The sequence below is a fragment of the Thalassophryne amazonica genome, chromosome 13 (assembly GCF_902500255.1).
Source record: "Thalassophryne amazonica chromosome 13, fThaAma1.1, whole genome shotgun sequence".
NCBI lineage: Eukaryota > Metazoa > Chordata > Actinopteri > Batrachoidiformes > Batrachoididae > Thalassophryne > Thalassophryne amazonica.
In genome coordinates, this window is record NC_047115.1 from 37760374 (window position 1) to 37777760 (window position 17387).

General features: G+C 38.5%; 1 protein-coding gene across 1 annotated transcript; it reads right to left on the minus strand.

Annotated features, from left to right (window-relative positions):
• Window positions 1–4172: 4172 nt before the first annotated feature.
• On the minus strand, window positions 4173–14543 carry LOC117522866 (tripartite motif-containing protein 16-like). Its single transcript, XM_034184275.1, is given in 8 exon segments — window positions 4173–5296; window positions 6216–6352; window positions 8009–8122; window positions 9384–9543; window positions 9631–9864; window positions 13452–13474; window positions 13477–13546; window positions 13640–14543. Coding segments are annotated over 8 exon segments (1641 nt in total). The 5' UTR covers window positions 14159–14543; the 3' UTR covers window positions 4173–4912.
• Window positions 14544–17387: the final 2844 nt, after the last annotated feature.

Sequence of the window (17387 nt, forward strand, 5' to 3'; positions counted from 1 at the left end):
GGCTACATTTGTAGTAGTTGGTTAAAGGTCAAGGAAAAATATGGTCTGAAACGCTCCACCACCACCACATTTTTTTGTATATCTCAAAATCAAGAAAGCTACATGGATGATTTAAGCAAAATATTGATTGGTTGGTAAGAATTACCTCATAATGAAGTCACACAAAAGTCATATAGTGAAGTCACATAGTAAAAAACATGACAGATATGTATTTACTTATACATTTATATTGTGATGTGTAGAGCATGCAGGGTATGCATCAGCCCTCTAATGCCTTTTATTTCATGTAGCATGCATAGACCAGGTTTAGCAGCACTGAATTAGTCACATTGCCAGATCTGTTGTCAGTCATCTGTATTATAAAGATTACACAAGAGGGATACCATATTCCTCTGTTTATTCGTGTATTTTCTCCTTTAAATTGTATTTTTGGTTTGACTATAACACTCTGCGTTATTACTTTAATTGTGGAAGGGCATCCAAGTTCTGCTGCATTTTAAAGTTTTGCTGTCTTTTTTCCAAACACCTAACCCTAACCCTAAACCCTAACCCATTTGTGGTGTAATCTAACTGCTTAAATCTATCCAATTTAAGGTCTGGTCCTGCATCCAAATGCTTAAGAAATTCACAGCATTAACAAAATATTCAGATTTGGACTTGTCTTTTTTTATATCTAACCTGATTTCTATAGTACCAAAAATCTTCATAGATTGATTTGTAATTTTTTTTAATTTGGACAGCAGTGATCTCGCTGCCTAATGAGGTTTAGGCTTTCCAAAGTCATCCAAGGTTCTATTTGTTGCTTAATTCACAATTCCTTGGATGGTGCCAGTTTGTCTAAGGTATTTAGGAACATATATTTGAACTTTGTTGATGCTTTCATTCACATTGTTACTATCCGTCACCTTGGATCAGTCCTGTTCAAAATAACTGAACGAATTGTCTTTGTCATGGATCTCATATTATGAATGGTGTTGTGTCCACAAAATTGGGACTTGGTTACTCTGTGAGTACAGAAGATGAGCATTACAATCACTTAATCCAAGATTTAACACACCAGACTCACATATTTTTTTGTGGTTGGAAACAATAATCAAGTCAGTATGATTCTTAAATGCTGCACACTCACCATATTTGATTCTTTAATTAGCAGCGTGAGTCCAAACATTCGTTCAGAACTGACACAGGGCATTAAATGAACATTACCAGATGTACATTAGTACTGTCATTTAACAACTACTAAATGCATACTGAGTATATGGGCACCCTACGGGTTGTGAGTACTGCTTTTTGTCCAGTTTATAATAAGTTAGTATGCGTATTCAGATTTAGCTTGTGTATACCAGCTCTCACATTTGGTTGTGTCTTCCTGTGCAGTACCACGGCACGGTTTGTGTGTGTTCTAGGGGAAGGTCGGCATGTTGTCTAGCATATATTGGCACAAGTCGGAACATGGTTAAACTCATGCCGGTTTAGAATATGATCAAAATTCTTGGAAGCTCGGCTGGATTCCCAGCTGTGTGGGCCTCCAGGCAGCCTGGCGCAGACTTGATGTAACTTGGCGTTAAATTTCCACAGAAAATGGAAAGAATTATCCTGAGATATCAAGCGTGGACAACGGCATGTACACCAAGTTATCCCATAATTCCTCTGTGTTACATGGAACCTGCCTCAGGCTGACCAAGTGCAGGTGGGATTGAGGTGGCCTGGAGTCCACTGAGCTCTAGAAAAAACAAGACCACCAACCAACTAACTTTCCCAACTTTTTCTGAGGAATGTGCCTGCTGGGAACGACCTGCCTTGGTGAGAGGACGCCTGGGGAAATCAGCCAAGGTGGACAGAGTTGTATCACAGCGTGTTATGGCATAAAACAACACAAAGCTTTGCCAGGTGTGAGAAGAGCTTTTCTGGGTCCCAGAGAGTGGAGCTGAGCTATAGACATGTAGACCAAAGAGGCCAAAGCAGAAGATAAAGCAGTATTCCTACAAAAGTGTTTCTGCAGAGTTGTGCAGCATGTGAATACTATGATCTCACTGATCACATAAAGAGGGTTTGAGTTAATTTAGGGTAGGCAGTGAAAATGGGCACAGTGATTAAAAATACAACTTTCAAGGGCAATACCCAAAGAATCAGAGGACTTTTAATGTAACATCAATATGCAGCAGTTTTTTTTTAACAAATGCTTACGGTTTAAAACTGATTTTTTTTTTTTCGTTTGTTTGTTTTTATGTATTGTTGGTGTAAGAAATGGTCAAGGTACAAATTTGAACCTGGTGGAAATTTCAATTCAACAAGCCTCGGGGCCTTTATGGGGCTTACTGGGTAAAATTTAAAGGGGTCACATTATGAAAAATTGTTTTTAAACGTACATTAGGTTTCATGTTAAACATTAGTGAAATCCCAGGAATTAATTTCTTCTTCTTTATGTTTTATAGTGGGTGGGAAAAAAGCAAACAGGTGCATTACCATCACCACCTATTGCAGGGGTGGCCAAGTTTGGTCCTCGAGAGCCACATTCCTGACACTCTTAGTTGTCTCCCTGAACCAACACACCTGAATCCAATGAAAGACTCGTTAGCAGACTTTTAATGAGCCTTTCATTGGATTCAGGTGTGTTGGAGCAGGGAGACAACTAAGAGTGTCAGGAATGTGGCTCTCGAGGACGACCATGGCCACCCCTGACCTATTGTGTTGGAGGGTGGACCAGTGTTTCCTGATCCCATCTACTACTACAAGCAACAGTTGATTGTACTCATGTCCCACAGTCCTGTAATCAAGGTTCTTGAAATGGAGTAATATCTCCACCTGGTGGACATTTACCATTAATGTAGATACAAGAGAATTTCGCCAAGAGCTCTGGTGGTGAATAAAAAAGAGAAAAAGAAGAAGAAAAGAAAAAAGAGCAGAAAGAAAAGAGAAAGGGAAAACAAACCTACTTATCTTCCTTTGGTTTAATGTTAAAAACCAGTGGAAAGTTACATATTACCGCTTATTGTACAGGAGTGTGAAACATGTTTTGTTTTGTTTTTTAACTTGTTTGTTTGTTAGTTTTCCCAGTTTTCAGTTGTAATACCACATACTTGTCACATTTATCTGATGCCCGTTTGTTCTTAATAAAGTTGCACTGCTGTGTGTTCTGTATGACCCAACCTAAGCAGCGATAGGGTTCAAACACAGTCTCTTTATTCCTGAATCTGCCTCTTTGTCATCTGATTCTTACAGTTTTTCCTATTTCACAACATTCCTTGCATTCATTGCCGGTCTTCTATATCTTCTGACAAAGTGTCTTTATTCCATAATGGGTTACATTTTGTTTTAGCTCCACCAAAAGTAATTTGTAAAATGTCACTATCATCTTTCTTTGATCCCTATTTTGCCAATTGATCTGAAATGCAGTTACAATCTACCTTTCATACACTGGAACCCAATACAAGTATTGATCTTTTCCCAGAGATTGAAGAATTAACCAGACTGAATATTTCAAACCTGAGCGCTTACCCATTTCATCTGATTGTACTTCAGTACTGTTGAATCTGAATAAAACTGAATTCTTTTAGGTGAGCAGACTTGTGAGTGTTACAACATGTTGATCAGTTATTTATTCACTGGTTTCTGTGGAATTGTGAATTGGGCTGTAACCTTCCAAAGTATAACCAGGTTATCATATTCTGAAAATATACTTTCTTTAATAAAACAGGCAAAATTCATTCTGAAATGTAAAATTTCAGAGTTGGTCTTTTTCTGATAGCAGTGATGGAAAAACAGCAGAAAATCCATTTATACAGGAACATTATGGTGCTTTTGTACAGTACTGTGTACACTGAGTTCTGGGTTTGACCTTAAAGGAGTGTTTAAGATAATAATCACTGGGCTGCAATGCGTGTTATTTGAGATGTGCTTCTGCACTTTCTCATTTACATTCCTGACAAATCCATTGTTGCGTCTCCTTTGTATATTCCAGTAACAAGCACTTTAATACACAAAAAGTGATCAAACCTAGGGTTGGGTCTTCTATGTGCCCTCTGGCAAAGTGCAACTGAAGTGTCACATAGTTTCTGAGAAAATCCCTCTCTATGAAGCAGTGACTGCAAAAAATGTGTGCAATCCACAGTGCCTACATCTGAAAATATTTTGTTATCTTTGAACATAAAAAAAAATACTGACTATACAAAAATGGTTCATTTGCCTTTATTTCTGAACATAGTTAAACCTTTGTGCTTAAATTAGATTAGTAACACAGTGTTTTACAATCTGTGATTCATTTTCACTGAGTGCATTTAAATAAGTGGCAGACAGACGTGTTTAATTATCATACACAGTCAATTTTATCATAAGGAATGAATTCTGTTTTGAGCGGGGCCTCGTGCATAGTTGAGCTGATTTAACACGGCAAAACTGACTATGTCAAATAAATCAAAACAATATCATTGTTGCATATTTTCAGCATTCATCTTAATCTCATTGCAGTCAAGATGGGGGGCACAATAACTAAAAGCTGCCAGACAGATTTTTACCAACCTTGGTGGGAATATGACTTGGGTAGTTGTCTCAAGATGATTAACTTTTAGAGGGGATCAGTCAAAGGTGAAGGTGAAGGTCAACAAAAATATGGTATGAAAAACAAATTTTCTGCTATATCTCTGCAACCAGTTGGGTCACAGAGATGATTTAAAGTTGATATTGATCAGCAAAATATGTGTGATTGATTGGTAACATGAACTATCAGACCTGGATAACCCAATGCGCATAGTGTGCAGGGATTGCATCAGGCCTCTCATCCTTTCATTAAAAAAAATGCATTAAACAACATCTTGCACATGGAATAATTAAACGAAAATCTACATTTAAGAAAAACAAATGAATAATGTTGAAAACTCATTCTTCATATTTCATGCAGCATTAAATCTGAGTGTTATAACCTGATAGTGGTACCAAAGCCCCACACACTGAAGGCAGGGTAGAGGGGCTCCGTAAATGTTGTCTGGACTCTCTGCAGAAGTTGCATGGTATCAGACACACTGTAAAAAGCCAACGTTCCTGCCATTTGATCCACATACACTCCAATACGAGAAGACATTGGAGGTGGCATGTCTTTGCTCTTATTGTTATGCACAAAGGAGAATTTGGACTCAGAACAATAGAGGCTCCAAGACTTGTTGTTCCAACCCAGGCTGCATTCGTTGGCATTTCCTTTCCGCCGGATCCCTCTGTAGGTAACGGCTATGTCTACCTCTGTTCCTCGCCAGTCTACCTCCCAATAAGAACGATTATCAGTCAGATTCTCTCTGCACAGCACCTGAAAGAGATGGAATGAGAGGGAAAGCCATGGTGATGCCTCACTCCAGGTTGGCAAAATAATCCAATAAAGGTCTGACAAACATTTAATACATCAGCGTTCCCTAAAAGCATGGTTAATGACAATAAAAGCTTTCATTTTGTCGATTGCTTTTCATAACAACGTTGTTACAATTCTGCACATTCATTGCCAATTAAAAAAACATAAGAAGATGAGGAAACCATTTAAAAAGTCAAATATTTTCAAAGACGACTAACTTGAGCTCCAAAACCTGGGGTTCCTATTTACAGCAGGTTCATATGGGTCATTATTTGCCTTAAAATGATAATAATAATAATAATGATGATGATAGTCATCATCACCATTCATTCATTTAGAAATTTTCTATACCCACTTCATAAAAAATAACAATAATGTATTTTTAATTATTATTAATATTATTAAAGTTTGCAGCCAAAAACACACCAGCAACATCACTGTGATTCATCCTAACAACACTCATTTTCAGGCCTCTTTAAAATGACCGATATCTGTACCTGTTGCTTTCAATGAAAAGGAGCTCCTGCAGGCCAAACCCAAGGTGGACACATCTCCACTTCTCTCCCACAGGCCTGTGTGGGCACATCACACGGTGTGCAGACCAGTTCATTGGGTGTGTCTTAGAGCAAAAAGGAGTTCTGATTGTGACATCCGTGACATATGTCACAGACGTCTAACACAAGCCACTCCAGGCTTAAATTTACTTTATTACAAGGTTGTTTCTTTATTCACAGACATGGAACTGTGGGACGTTGAGGGTGTTTAACATGAAAACTAGATCATTAAAGCAAATATTCATGACTTAGAATGCCACATTCTAAGTAATCTGATGATTTTTACTTCTTTAGATGTCAGCGAAGAATCCTGATAGATGTCTCACCTGCTGCCAGTGATCAAATCGATCTGGGTGTTCAGGGTAGTTCTTGGGATCATTTTTCATCGTAGCTGTTCGGTTGCCCTCAGAGAGATGAAGGTTCTGGTGGACTGTGTTAATGTCCAAAGTAAGCTGGCAAGAATCTAAATAGTACAAGACAACAACAACAACATTAACAGCAATAACTTTAATTTTATAGCACTTTTAGTACAGAATTATACCATTCATATTGTTTCAGCATCATCAATTCCATATACAATAATTAAAAGTAATACAAGTTGAGCAAACACAAACCTATAATCCCATTATAACACACAACAAAACTTAAAATGTGTGTATATAATTTAAAATATAGAACATTTGGTTAACAGCACACAACCGCATAGTTTGACCAGTTAATCAATTAATCAGTCAATCAAATTTTATTTAGAAAGTTTTTGTCGTATATCAAAATGGAGCACAAAGTGCTTACATGATTAGAAAAAAAAGATGAGACTCAATCTCCTAAATAGATAACTTGCCCAGACCCAATTACATACAAGTCAATTGATATCGATTATAAATTACGATTTAAAAAAGAATAGATTTGTCTTCAGTCTGGAGTTTTTAAAAAAAAAAAGCTCAATGAGATCAGATTCCCAATGGGGATAAGCGTGTTTGCTGTCAATTACTGATAATTTATTTACTTATTTATTGTTTGTTTGTCTGTTTTAATATTTGTTCTTTGAAAAGACCATGGGTCAATGAGCCTGTGGAGTTTTTGAAACTACAATGTACTGTATAGAATTTAGTGACATCTAGTGGTCAGGATTCTGATTGCGTTATGATGTCACCAGTCACAATTTTGTTCACTTTTGCTTTAAGCAATATGTATGAACCTACAGTTCACAAAAATAAAAAAAATTCTGCCTTGTTAGCCTGCAGTAGCAACCAGTAGACAGTAGAAAGGGGAGCAACCACCGAATCTTATCTAAGTTTGACCCTTTTGGGCTACTGTAGGAACATGTATGTGGTGCAACATGGCAGTCTCTCTGAGGAGATCCACTCCTATGTAGATATAAAGGGCTCATTCTAAGCTCATGAAAATAATCAATTTCTGGTGATAAAAGCCCATAAATACTACACGCAGTAGCTTTAATGCCACAAATGAGTTGTTTTTACCTAAGACCAAAATATGGACTTTGGGTATTGCAAGGCTTTATGTCCATCTGTCTGTCTGTGCTCAGCATAACTCCATTCCTATTTACTGCCAGGGTCTTCAAATTCACAAGGAACATTCTTGGGACACAGACCTTGGACAAGTTTCTGTTTCTTATTTTTACACACTACATATGGCTGAGGGTATTTTAGCATTGCTTTATATTTTTCTTTTTCTGTCAGTTTGATCAATATTATGTAATATGATTCAGCAGCTGTTGTATTCATCATACTTAAATGACCTAACAATTCTTCTGGATAGCCTGTGTTTGGGAAAGACAAAGTTAGCCTGTGTTAGGTTTCAGGTAGAAATAACAGGAAGTTCTGTGTTTACTTAGAACTCGGGTGTTCCTGTAAGTTTACTTTCACGCAATCCATCAAACCTGTTCTACAAGCAGCACAAACTTTTGTAACAGTATAGTTTAGCTGTTCCCAGCAGATCCCATTGTTTGTCACAGAGACATTCCCGGTTCATAGGAACAGGTGGAGCACCTTTGAAGTTCTAGATGGCACAAAATAGACTTTGATCTTTGGATTCCATATGGTGGCAAAGTCGCCCTGCCAGGTCGGTACTGAAAATACACTGTAAGTTAATTACTCACATTTCATGAAATCATCTCTTGTTTTTGGTTCTTCTCTCAACTTTGGCTCTTCCCTCATGAATGAGTCGTTCCTCGTCTTTGTCTCAGCTTCTTGTGTAATGTAGACTTCTTTCACTGTAAAGGACATATAGTCCAAGCATGTCATGCTTCATGCAAGCCATTTATCCTCATGTTTGACACTGATTCATGCAAGTTAATTCTTTATGATGCAATGATTTGTGTCCCTGTGATGTTTGATCAGTTTTGTCCCAGATTAACCACTTTATCTTTAATGAAATACATACTGAAGTATGCATTAGATGTATCTGGAATTCAATAAATTCGTAATTTTCTCAAGTGCAGCAAACCTGTGTCCAAACAATTCATCTTACACAGCGCCAAATCACAACACAAGCTGCCCTAAAATGTGTCCCACAAGTAAGATCTAACCTTACCCACCCCTGAGCAAACACATTGGCAACAGTGTTCAGGAAAAAAAAACCTAAAGCATTTTGATTACAGGAAGAAACCTCAAGCAGACCAAACTCAGTGGGGTGACCATTTGCTTTGGTTATACTACCAGTAACAAAATGACAAATCAATCAAAGTACAACAAAGAATTGCCACATATGTAAAGACTGGAAATGTTTCAGCTAAGCAACCATGAAGTCCAGTAATCACAATGATCAATAGCTCAAAAGTGTATCACATATAAATGTAATTTTCTACTAACATTTTTGACCTTGTGATCTTGATCTCTAACCATTTCTTCTCAATCATGTCACCTCATTCTGTCTGCAGCCACTGCATGTGCATGAATTAAACATTAATTAAATGAAACATTAATTTATTTGACAAGCAACAGCAGCCCGGGTCACCATCAGGACCCTGCAATTAGCATCAAGGCTTCATAAGCAACTAGCTACGCCTGCCGGCCTTTTATTTTATGTTATGGGGATTCTGCCTGTTAAAGGATGCTAACATGCTAACAAAATCAGTTTAATGGTCCTCACCTGCATCTATCAGAATCTTAAATTTCAGAGCTGAGTATACTGTAGTTTTAATGGCGTTACAGAAATTTTGCAGCTCAGTCACAGCACACTGACTGACTGACTCCATGCAAACTGCAGGGAATATCCTACATGTAAAGTTTATGACTTCCACATTTATCTTACAAGCTCATCACAAATCAAGAGTCAGACTGAACATGTATGTTCTACTTGACTGGTCTAACCACCACCAGATGCATCTATCAAACTATGCATTTCATATAAAATTCTTCTCAGTCATTTCACCAAGTTTGGTCCAAAATCAAATCAAAAAGTCTTGTTTTACACACAAACACACAGGGACAGGTCTGAAAGCAAAACACTTGTGTGGGTATGAAAATGTCAACCTGATGCTGAGATTTTGTTCATTTCTGCCTTGCTGACTTCCTCGATCTGTAATCGTAAAGCAGATATGGCTTTCTTGGTGGGCTCAAAGGAGAAATAGGGAGCGACACTGATGTTGTTGAGGTCTTCATATCCTGAGGGACCTGACAGGGACTGCCAGCTCTGTAAATGAGATCACGACAGGGATAAAAATAGCAACATGACAAATCTCACTTAGAAAATATGGTCTTCAGCATGAAGCAGACTCACCTGCAGGAAGTGTATGTGGTCATCAGTGTGTGAGAGTTTCTCCAGGTCATTATGTCTCTTCCTCAGCAGAGTGATCTCCTCCTCCTGCCGGTCCAGCAGGATCTCAGCTCGGGTAACAGTGGCCTTTTCATGGGAGTGGATCATCTCCTTTACTTCATTGTACTTCCTCTCAATGGAAAGCAGAAGCTCAGCAAAAATTCGCTCGTTCTCTTGTTGGACCATTTGGGCAGAGTGCTGTTGAAACATAAGAACGGGGGAAGTGAAAGCTCATTAAAAATGTGAATGAAAGTTGTTGTAATTCAGAGCAGAAATAAGTGTAGATCTCTTTAACTGGATGTTACGGCAGTGTGACCCTGACCCATGCGTGGTGGCACATGCGGGGTATTGTTTTTGGTCCTGTGTGTCTGTATGTCTGTATGTGAACAAAATATCTTGAATAGTTTTTGATCTGGTTTGCACCAAATGTGGAGGAATTACTGAGGGTCAGCCAACGACAAAGTGATTTCATTTTGACAAAAATCGGCTAAAACGTCAAAATCACAGTTATTGTTGTTGTCCATTCGGCTGCTCCCGTTTTGTTCGGGTCACCACAGCGGATTACAGCCAGATCCGCATTGGTACTGGCACAAGTTTTGTGATGGATGCCCTTCCTGACGCAACTCCAGTTTTTACACGTTGCAGCAGCCGCTAGTGTTCAAAGAGGTCTCCATCCAAGTACTAACAAGGTCCTGCACTGCTTAGCTTCTGAGATCTGACGGGATCAGGCTGACACAGAGCAGGTCGGCTGCAAAAGTCTAAATCACAGTCCAAGGTCAAAATTTTGGCCCCACTGCTGAACATAGAGGTAATATTTGACAGCTGCTTTGAGAAATGAGTTAAAGATACACTTTAAACACTAGTGCAATATCATCTATCAGCTTTCCAATTGCTTCACACAATCACCATGACTGTGTATCAGTCACAGATTAACTGGTTCAATATTAGACAGAATTGATTGACTGTGGAGACCACATGGAACCCAATAACACAGTGTGACTGAGTCACAAAGAATTCTTTTGCATGACTCTATCAAACATGTCATGAGTGAGTGTTGCCCTCTTTCAGTGATCTGTCTTGCTGTACTAATGTTTTACGCCCTGCTTCCCTGTTTGTTTGTTTGTTAACAGGATATAGAGCTGTGGAGAATGTTTGTTCAGCCTTCAGCTTTTATGTTTGAATTTTTTATGACATCGCAATCAAATGAATAAATAATTCAGACTTTTTTTTTTTTACATTAAATTTTCTATAAGGGTTCATAGTGAAACATAATCTCTACAACATGATGTAAATTAAATAAAAATATAAAAGCCAAAGCAATTGTATGGGCAAGTATGGGTAGCTTTACATAATTAAATCCTCAATTTTACAGCCATTTAATTTTACAGAAGTGAGGGGACGGACACATGAACATTTCCCAGTCATTAAATATGTCTTGGATGTGATTTACATCAATCATTTAACAATACAAACAGTATGGTACTACACTGTAAATCTGTCTGGAGTAGGCAGTTCTCAAAAAATGAGTGAATAACATAAGAAGAAGGACTAGTGAGGGAAGCCACCAAGACTACCCATGATAACTCTGTAGGCATTATAGGCTACTGTGGTTGTTATTGGGAGAATTGTGCAAAGTGTGACTTTTGTATCTGTTGTCTCATCAGTCGTACAGCTTCATGGTAGGAACAGAGAAGGATGATCATACAACAAAACAGATTGAGTATCCATATGCTGATATTTCGGCTCTTGTTTTGAAGAAAATCATTTTCTGTGCCACTCCACCATGAAGCTGTATGTCTGTGATGCTACAGTCAAAACTTGCACTATGTGCAATTTCTCCAATCACAGCCACAGAAGCTTGTAACTTCTTCAGAGTTATCGCTGGTGTCAATCAATCAATCAATCAACTTTTTTCTTGTATAGCGCCAAATCACAACAAACAGTTGCCCCAAGGCGCTCCACATTGCAAGGCAAGGCCATACAATAATTATGAAACACAGTCTACGTCTAAAGCAACATAACCAAGGGATGGTCCAGGGTCACCCGATCCAGCCCTAACTATAAGCCTTAGCGAAAAGGAAAGTTTTAAGCCTAATCTTAAAAGTAGAGAGGGTATCTGTCTCCCTGATCTGAATTGGGAGCTGGTTCCACAGGAGAGGAGCCTGAAAGCTGAAGGCTCTGCCTCCCATTCTACTCTTACAAACCCTAGGAACTACAAGTAAGCCCGCAGTCTGAGAGCGAAGCGCTCTAATGGGGTAATATGGTACTATGAGGTCCCTAAGATAAGATGGGACCTGATTATTCAAAACCTTATAAGTAAGAAGAAGAATTTTAAATTCTATTCTAGCATTAACAGGAAGCCAATGAAGGGAGGCCAACACGGGTGAGATATGCTCTCTCCTGCTAGTCCCCGTCAGTACTCTAGCTGCAGCATTCTGAACCAACTGAAGGCTTTTTAGGGAACTTTTAGGACAACCTGATAATAATGAATTACAATAGTCCAGCCTAGAGGAAACAAATGCATGAATTAGTTTTTCAGCATCACTCTGAGACAAGACCTTTCTGATTTTAGAGATATTGCGTAAATGCAAAAAGGCAGTCCTACATATTTGTTTAATATGCGCTTTGAATGACATATCCTGATCAAAAATAACTCCAAGATTTCTCACAGTATTACTAGAGATCAGGGAAATGCCATCCAGAGTAACGATCTGGTTAGACACCATGCTTCTAAGATTTGTGGGGCCAAGTACAATAACTTCAGTTTTATCTGAGTTTAAAAGCAGGAAATTAGAGGTCATCCATGTCTTTATGTCTGTAAGACAATCCTGCAGTTTAGCTAATTGGTGCGTATCCTCTGGCTTCATGGATAGATAAAGCTGGGTATCATCTGCGTAACAATGAAAATTTAAGCAATACCGTCTAATAATACTGCCCAAGGGAAGCATGTATAAAGTGAATAAAATTGGTCCTAGCACAGAACCTTGTGGAACTCATAATTAACTTTAGTCTGTGAAGAAGATTCCCCATTTACATGAACAAACTGTAATCTATTAGACAAATATGATTCAAACCACCGCAGCGCAATGCCTTTAATACCTATGACATGCTCTAATCTCTGTAATAAAATTTTATGGTCAACAGTATCAAAAGCAGCACTGAGGTCTAACAGAACAAGCACAGAGATAAGTCCACTGTCCGAAGCCATAAGAAGATCATTTGTAACCTTCACTAATGCTGTTTCTGTACTATGATGAATTCTAAAACCTGACTGAAACTCTTCAAATAGACCATTCCTCTGCAGGTGATCAGTTAGCTGTTTTACAACTACCCTCTCAAGAATCTTTGAGAGAAAAGGAAGGTTGGAGATTGGCCTATAATTAGCTAAGATAGCTGGGTCAAGTGATGGCTTTTTAAGTAATGGTTTAATTACTGCCACCTTAAAGGCCTGTGGTACATAACCAACTAACAAAGATAGATTGATCATATTTAAGATTGAAGCATTAAATAATGGTAGGACTTCCTTGAGCAGCCTGGCAGGAATGGGTGTCTTGGTGGCTTCCCTCACTTGTCTCCTTCTTGCTCAGTTTGTGAGAACTGCCTACTAAACAGAGATTTACAACACAGTACTATACTGTTTGTATTACTAAATGATTCATGTAAATCAAGTCCAAGCCATATTCATGACCTGGAAATCTTCATGTATCCATCCGCTGACTGACTACAGAAAACTGTGTAAAGGATAAAGGGGGAGCTGTTGTCGCTTGGCAGCAGTTTATACCTACTTTAACTGACTCCATAGCTTGTGGAGATCCTGCCACTTCTTAACTCTCTGGTCAATCCTCTGTTGAGATTTGTGGAGCGTGATGCCAAGTTGTTTCTGCAGAAGTGATGAAGTTGATGTTACCATCTGAATTATGTGTATCTGAATAACGTACCTTTTAAATGACATATTTTGTGTCGTTGTGCTCACTTGTTTTTCGGTCCTCTCGGTTCCAGCTGGGACGATGTTGTGGTGTTTGTGTTCATCCATCATGCACAGAACGCACACTGATGTCTGATCAGTGCGACAAAAAGCCTCCAGGAGCTTGTCGTGCTGTGCACACACCTTCTCTCTCATCTGACCCGTAGCTTTGACCAGTTTGTGCTTCATCAGGGCAGGGTACTCATAGTGAGACTGGAGGTGACCCTCGCAGTATGACGCCAGGCACAGCAGGCATGACTTCACGGCCTTCTCTTTCGTTGTGGTGCAGAAGTCGCACAGGACGACCCCGCTCTTGGCTTGACTCCTGGCTTGGCTGCGACTGGATATCCGACGACTTTGCTCCAAAGTGTTGTGTCTGTCTAAGTCCAGAGTGCCGTGATGGGACATGTTGACCTGGATACAGCCAGTAAATACAAAAATAGAATGAATAACAGAAATGAATATCCTCAGTTGATAAAGAAAATGACTTCCTGTAGGTTTCAGCTTCAGTGAAACTGTGTGTGACATGAACAGAATGTTAGCTATGTGGTCCACTCTCCAGGTAAAACTAGTATTCCAACTTAGGTGTTTAATAGTTGTAGAAGGGGTGGAACTGCACGTACTGCCTGTGACACAGTGTTGACACAAAGGGTAGGTGTGGAAACCTTCAAACTGACAAAAGTTTTTAAAAAAATGCCTTATTAATGTGCAGGGTAGTTTTGAAGGACTGTCTCTAATGCACCCTGCTTTATAGAACCCACATCACATTTGAAAGTCATCATGTCATTGTAAATTAATAGCTGACTGTAGTGTTATGTTTGACATGTTAAAGTTTTCTTTTGTTGACATTTGCTGTGTAATAGCTGCTTGAGTAAGTTGCTAGACTCACATGTGAAAGTCGGACCTTAAAACACACACGCTTTGGGATTTTTCACTTTAATCTTGATTTTGGTTGGTTTGTTTGAAGATCATTTGTGTTCCTTCTGAGAAGTCAGCACAGCTTGTTCTGTTCTTACCATGGAGCAACATTGATCTCTAGTGGTAATAACACATTACTACAGGAAAATGTGTTATTTCCGCGTTTGGCCTCCTTTTTAAACATTGATTAATCTGTCAAGTATTTTTCATGTGACCAGTGATTCATTTGTTCTGTGCTGTATGTCTTCAAGTTCCCACTGTCTTTAAAGATCAAAGCCCAAAATTACTATTGATATATATGTTTTAATGTTGCTGTTTTATTTTGTTGACAACTTGTTTGTTCGTCTGAAACATTCATTGATTGATGATTGCATAAAATGCATAAAATAAGCATATATTTAGATATGATACCTTTAACCTAAAAAAATACATCTTTTACTTCTTATTGATCAAATCATTACTGACATTTTCCCCCCAAATCCGACTAACCACTGATTACAGCATTACCTGCCTTCATTTGAAATTTACAGTCTGATGATATGGTATCATGTAGGATCTTAAACATAATCCAGTTCCAGTACTGATTTTAAAAGAATTATGAAGAAATAATTGAGATATTTTGAATTTGTTTAAGATGATATATAGTAAGTTGCAATTGATTTCACTGCCATTTTGTGGGAAGACCTTCAGTAAATGGTTACTGGAAAATGTCACTCAACATTATTCTAAATCTGACAGCTTGGGTGCAAAGTTCAGGAAGATCTCAAACATCACATCAGTTTTCATGCCCTTTAACAAGTTACTTGTGTGTTTTAATTCATATTACATTTCTTCCATTCTGTTTGAAATCATTGTTTCCATACCTGTTGCTTTAAATGGAAAGGAGCTGCTGCTTGCCACGCCCACTGACACTTTGGACAGGGGCATTGCTGCACATCTTTCCTCACAGTGGTCAGCCCAGATATGGATTTCATCACAAAGGAAAATTCAAAACAAGCTATTTCAGGTCTGATATTTTCCTGAGAGCAGGACAGTTCTTTGTAGACAAAGAAACCCAGTATGTGTAATATAAACCTTAGCCATAGTTAACTGTAAAAATGAGATGAAAGTGATTTTGCACAATGCAACTTCTATAAATGGCCCTGTGCCACAGTCCTGTCAGAAATATTGGCACCTGTAAATATGAAGCATAAAATTTTAAATATGTTCACAAGAAACCCCTTAATAACAGAAATGGAAAAAATAGACAACAGAGCCTTGATGCATCTACCGGCACAATTTGATGAAATTACAATAAATCATCACTGTCACAACAAGTATGTTTTTTTTTACATACAAGGGACAATTTAGATGTTTTGAGTCTGACTCAGAAAAAAAGTAAATGGTAAATGGACTGCATTATATAGTGCTTTTCCATCTGCATCAGACGCTCAAAGCGCTTTACAATAATGCCTCACATTCACCCAATGTCAGGGTGCTGACACACAAGGTGCTCACTACAAACCGGGAGCAACTAGGGGATTAAGGACCTTGCCCAAGGGCCCTTGGTGATTTTCTGGTCAGGCTGGGATTTGAACCAAGGATCCTCTGATTTCAAGCCCAACGCTTATCCACTACACCTTCACCTCTGTGGCTCTCCATCTTTTCCATTCTGAAAAACCAACATTTCTTGAGAATGTCAGACGTTTTCCTACTTTTTTCTGAGTCAGGCTCAAAGCTTCTCAATTGCCCCTTGTAAATCAGGGGATGGATAAGTGAACATTTCCAAATCACAGAATATGTTTTGGACTTCATTTCATTAAGAAAATCACCAAAACAAGGTGATGTATGGTAATCTGTGTAACTGTCTAATTATAAGCCACCAAGACCCACATGACAAGGCTGAAGAAGTTATAGGCTCCTGTGAATGTGACTGTGGAAAGTGCATATTGTGCCACTTTTGTCTGATGCATCACTAGTTATACAGCTTCATAGTGAAGTGCAACACAGAAATATTGTATTATGCCCAGTTTCACAGAGGCCTATAACTCCTTGAGAGTTGTCATGGCTTCCCTCACTAGTCTCATTCTTGTACAGTCACTCTGTTTTTGAGAACTACCTACTCCACACAGATTTACAACACAGTATCGTACTGTTTGTATTGCTTAATGATTGATGAAGATGAAGTCCAAGACACATTCAGTGACTTGGAAATGTTCAGGTAGCCACCCCCTGACTTGTCTAAAGAAAACTGGCTGTAAAAGTGATTATTTGTATTAACAGTAATCAATATATTGGTCCCTCTAGGATGCTGTGATGCTGCGTTTCCAAGAATTAACACAAGTTTAATGTTGTGGTGGAACGTAAATGAAAGTCATTGATTGTCAAACACTTTTTCTACGATGAAACACAGACAGAAAATGACTTAAACTTAAATCAGTCACTGTGACACAGATTGTTGCGTCCAGATCGATTTCAAGTACTAAAAGAATCAGAGTGAGTTCCATGAAATATCCATGCTTAGTGGTAATTTTAGTATAAATCACAAACTGATAGAAGTATGAGGTGTGTGACAAATTGTGTATAGAAGACGTAAGTGCTATATCAGCTACGAGGCCTGTGCTTATCTCTGGATTCCGTAGCGTCTACTGAATGAGAATCTACCACTCCCTTTGGATAGGACACCAGTCAGACTCTGGTCATTTCTGTATTTAATGTGTCTAGTTACTACTAACCATATAAATAAAAATGGTTGTAGTTCATTAATCAGTAATGTGATATTTTTGTTAAACCCTGTGAACTGAAGGTCTGCACCACTAACACATATTGATTGTCATTTTAACTCCCTTGTGATGGCGTA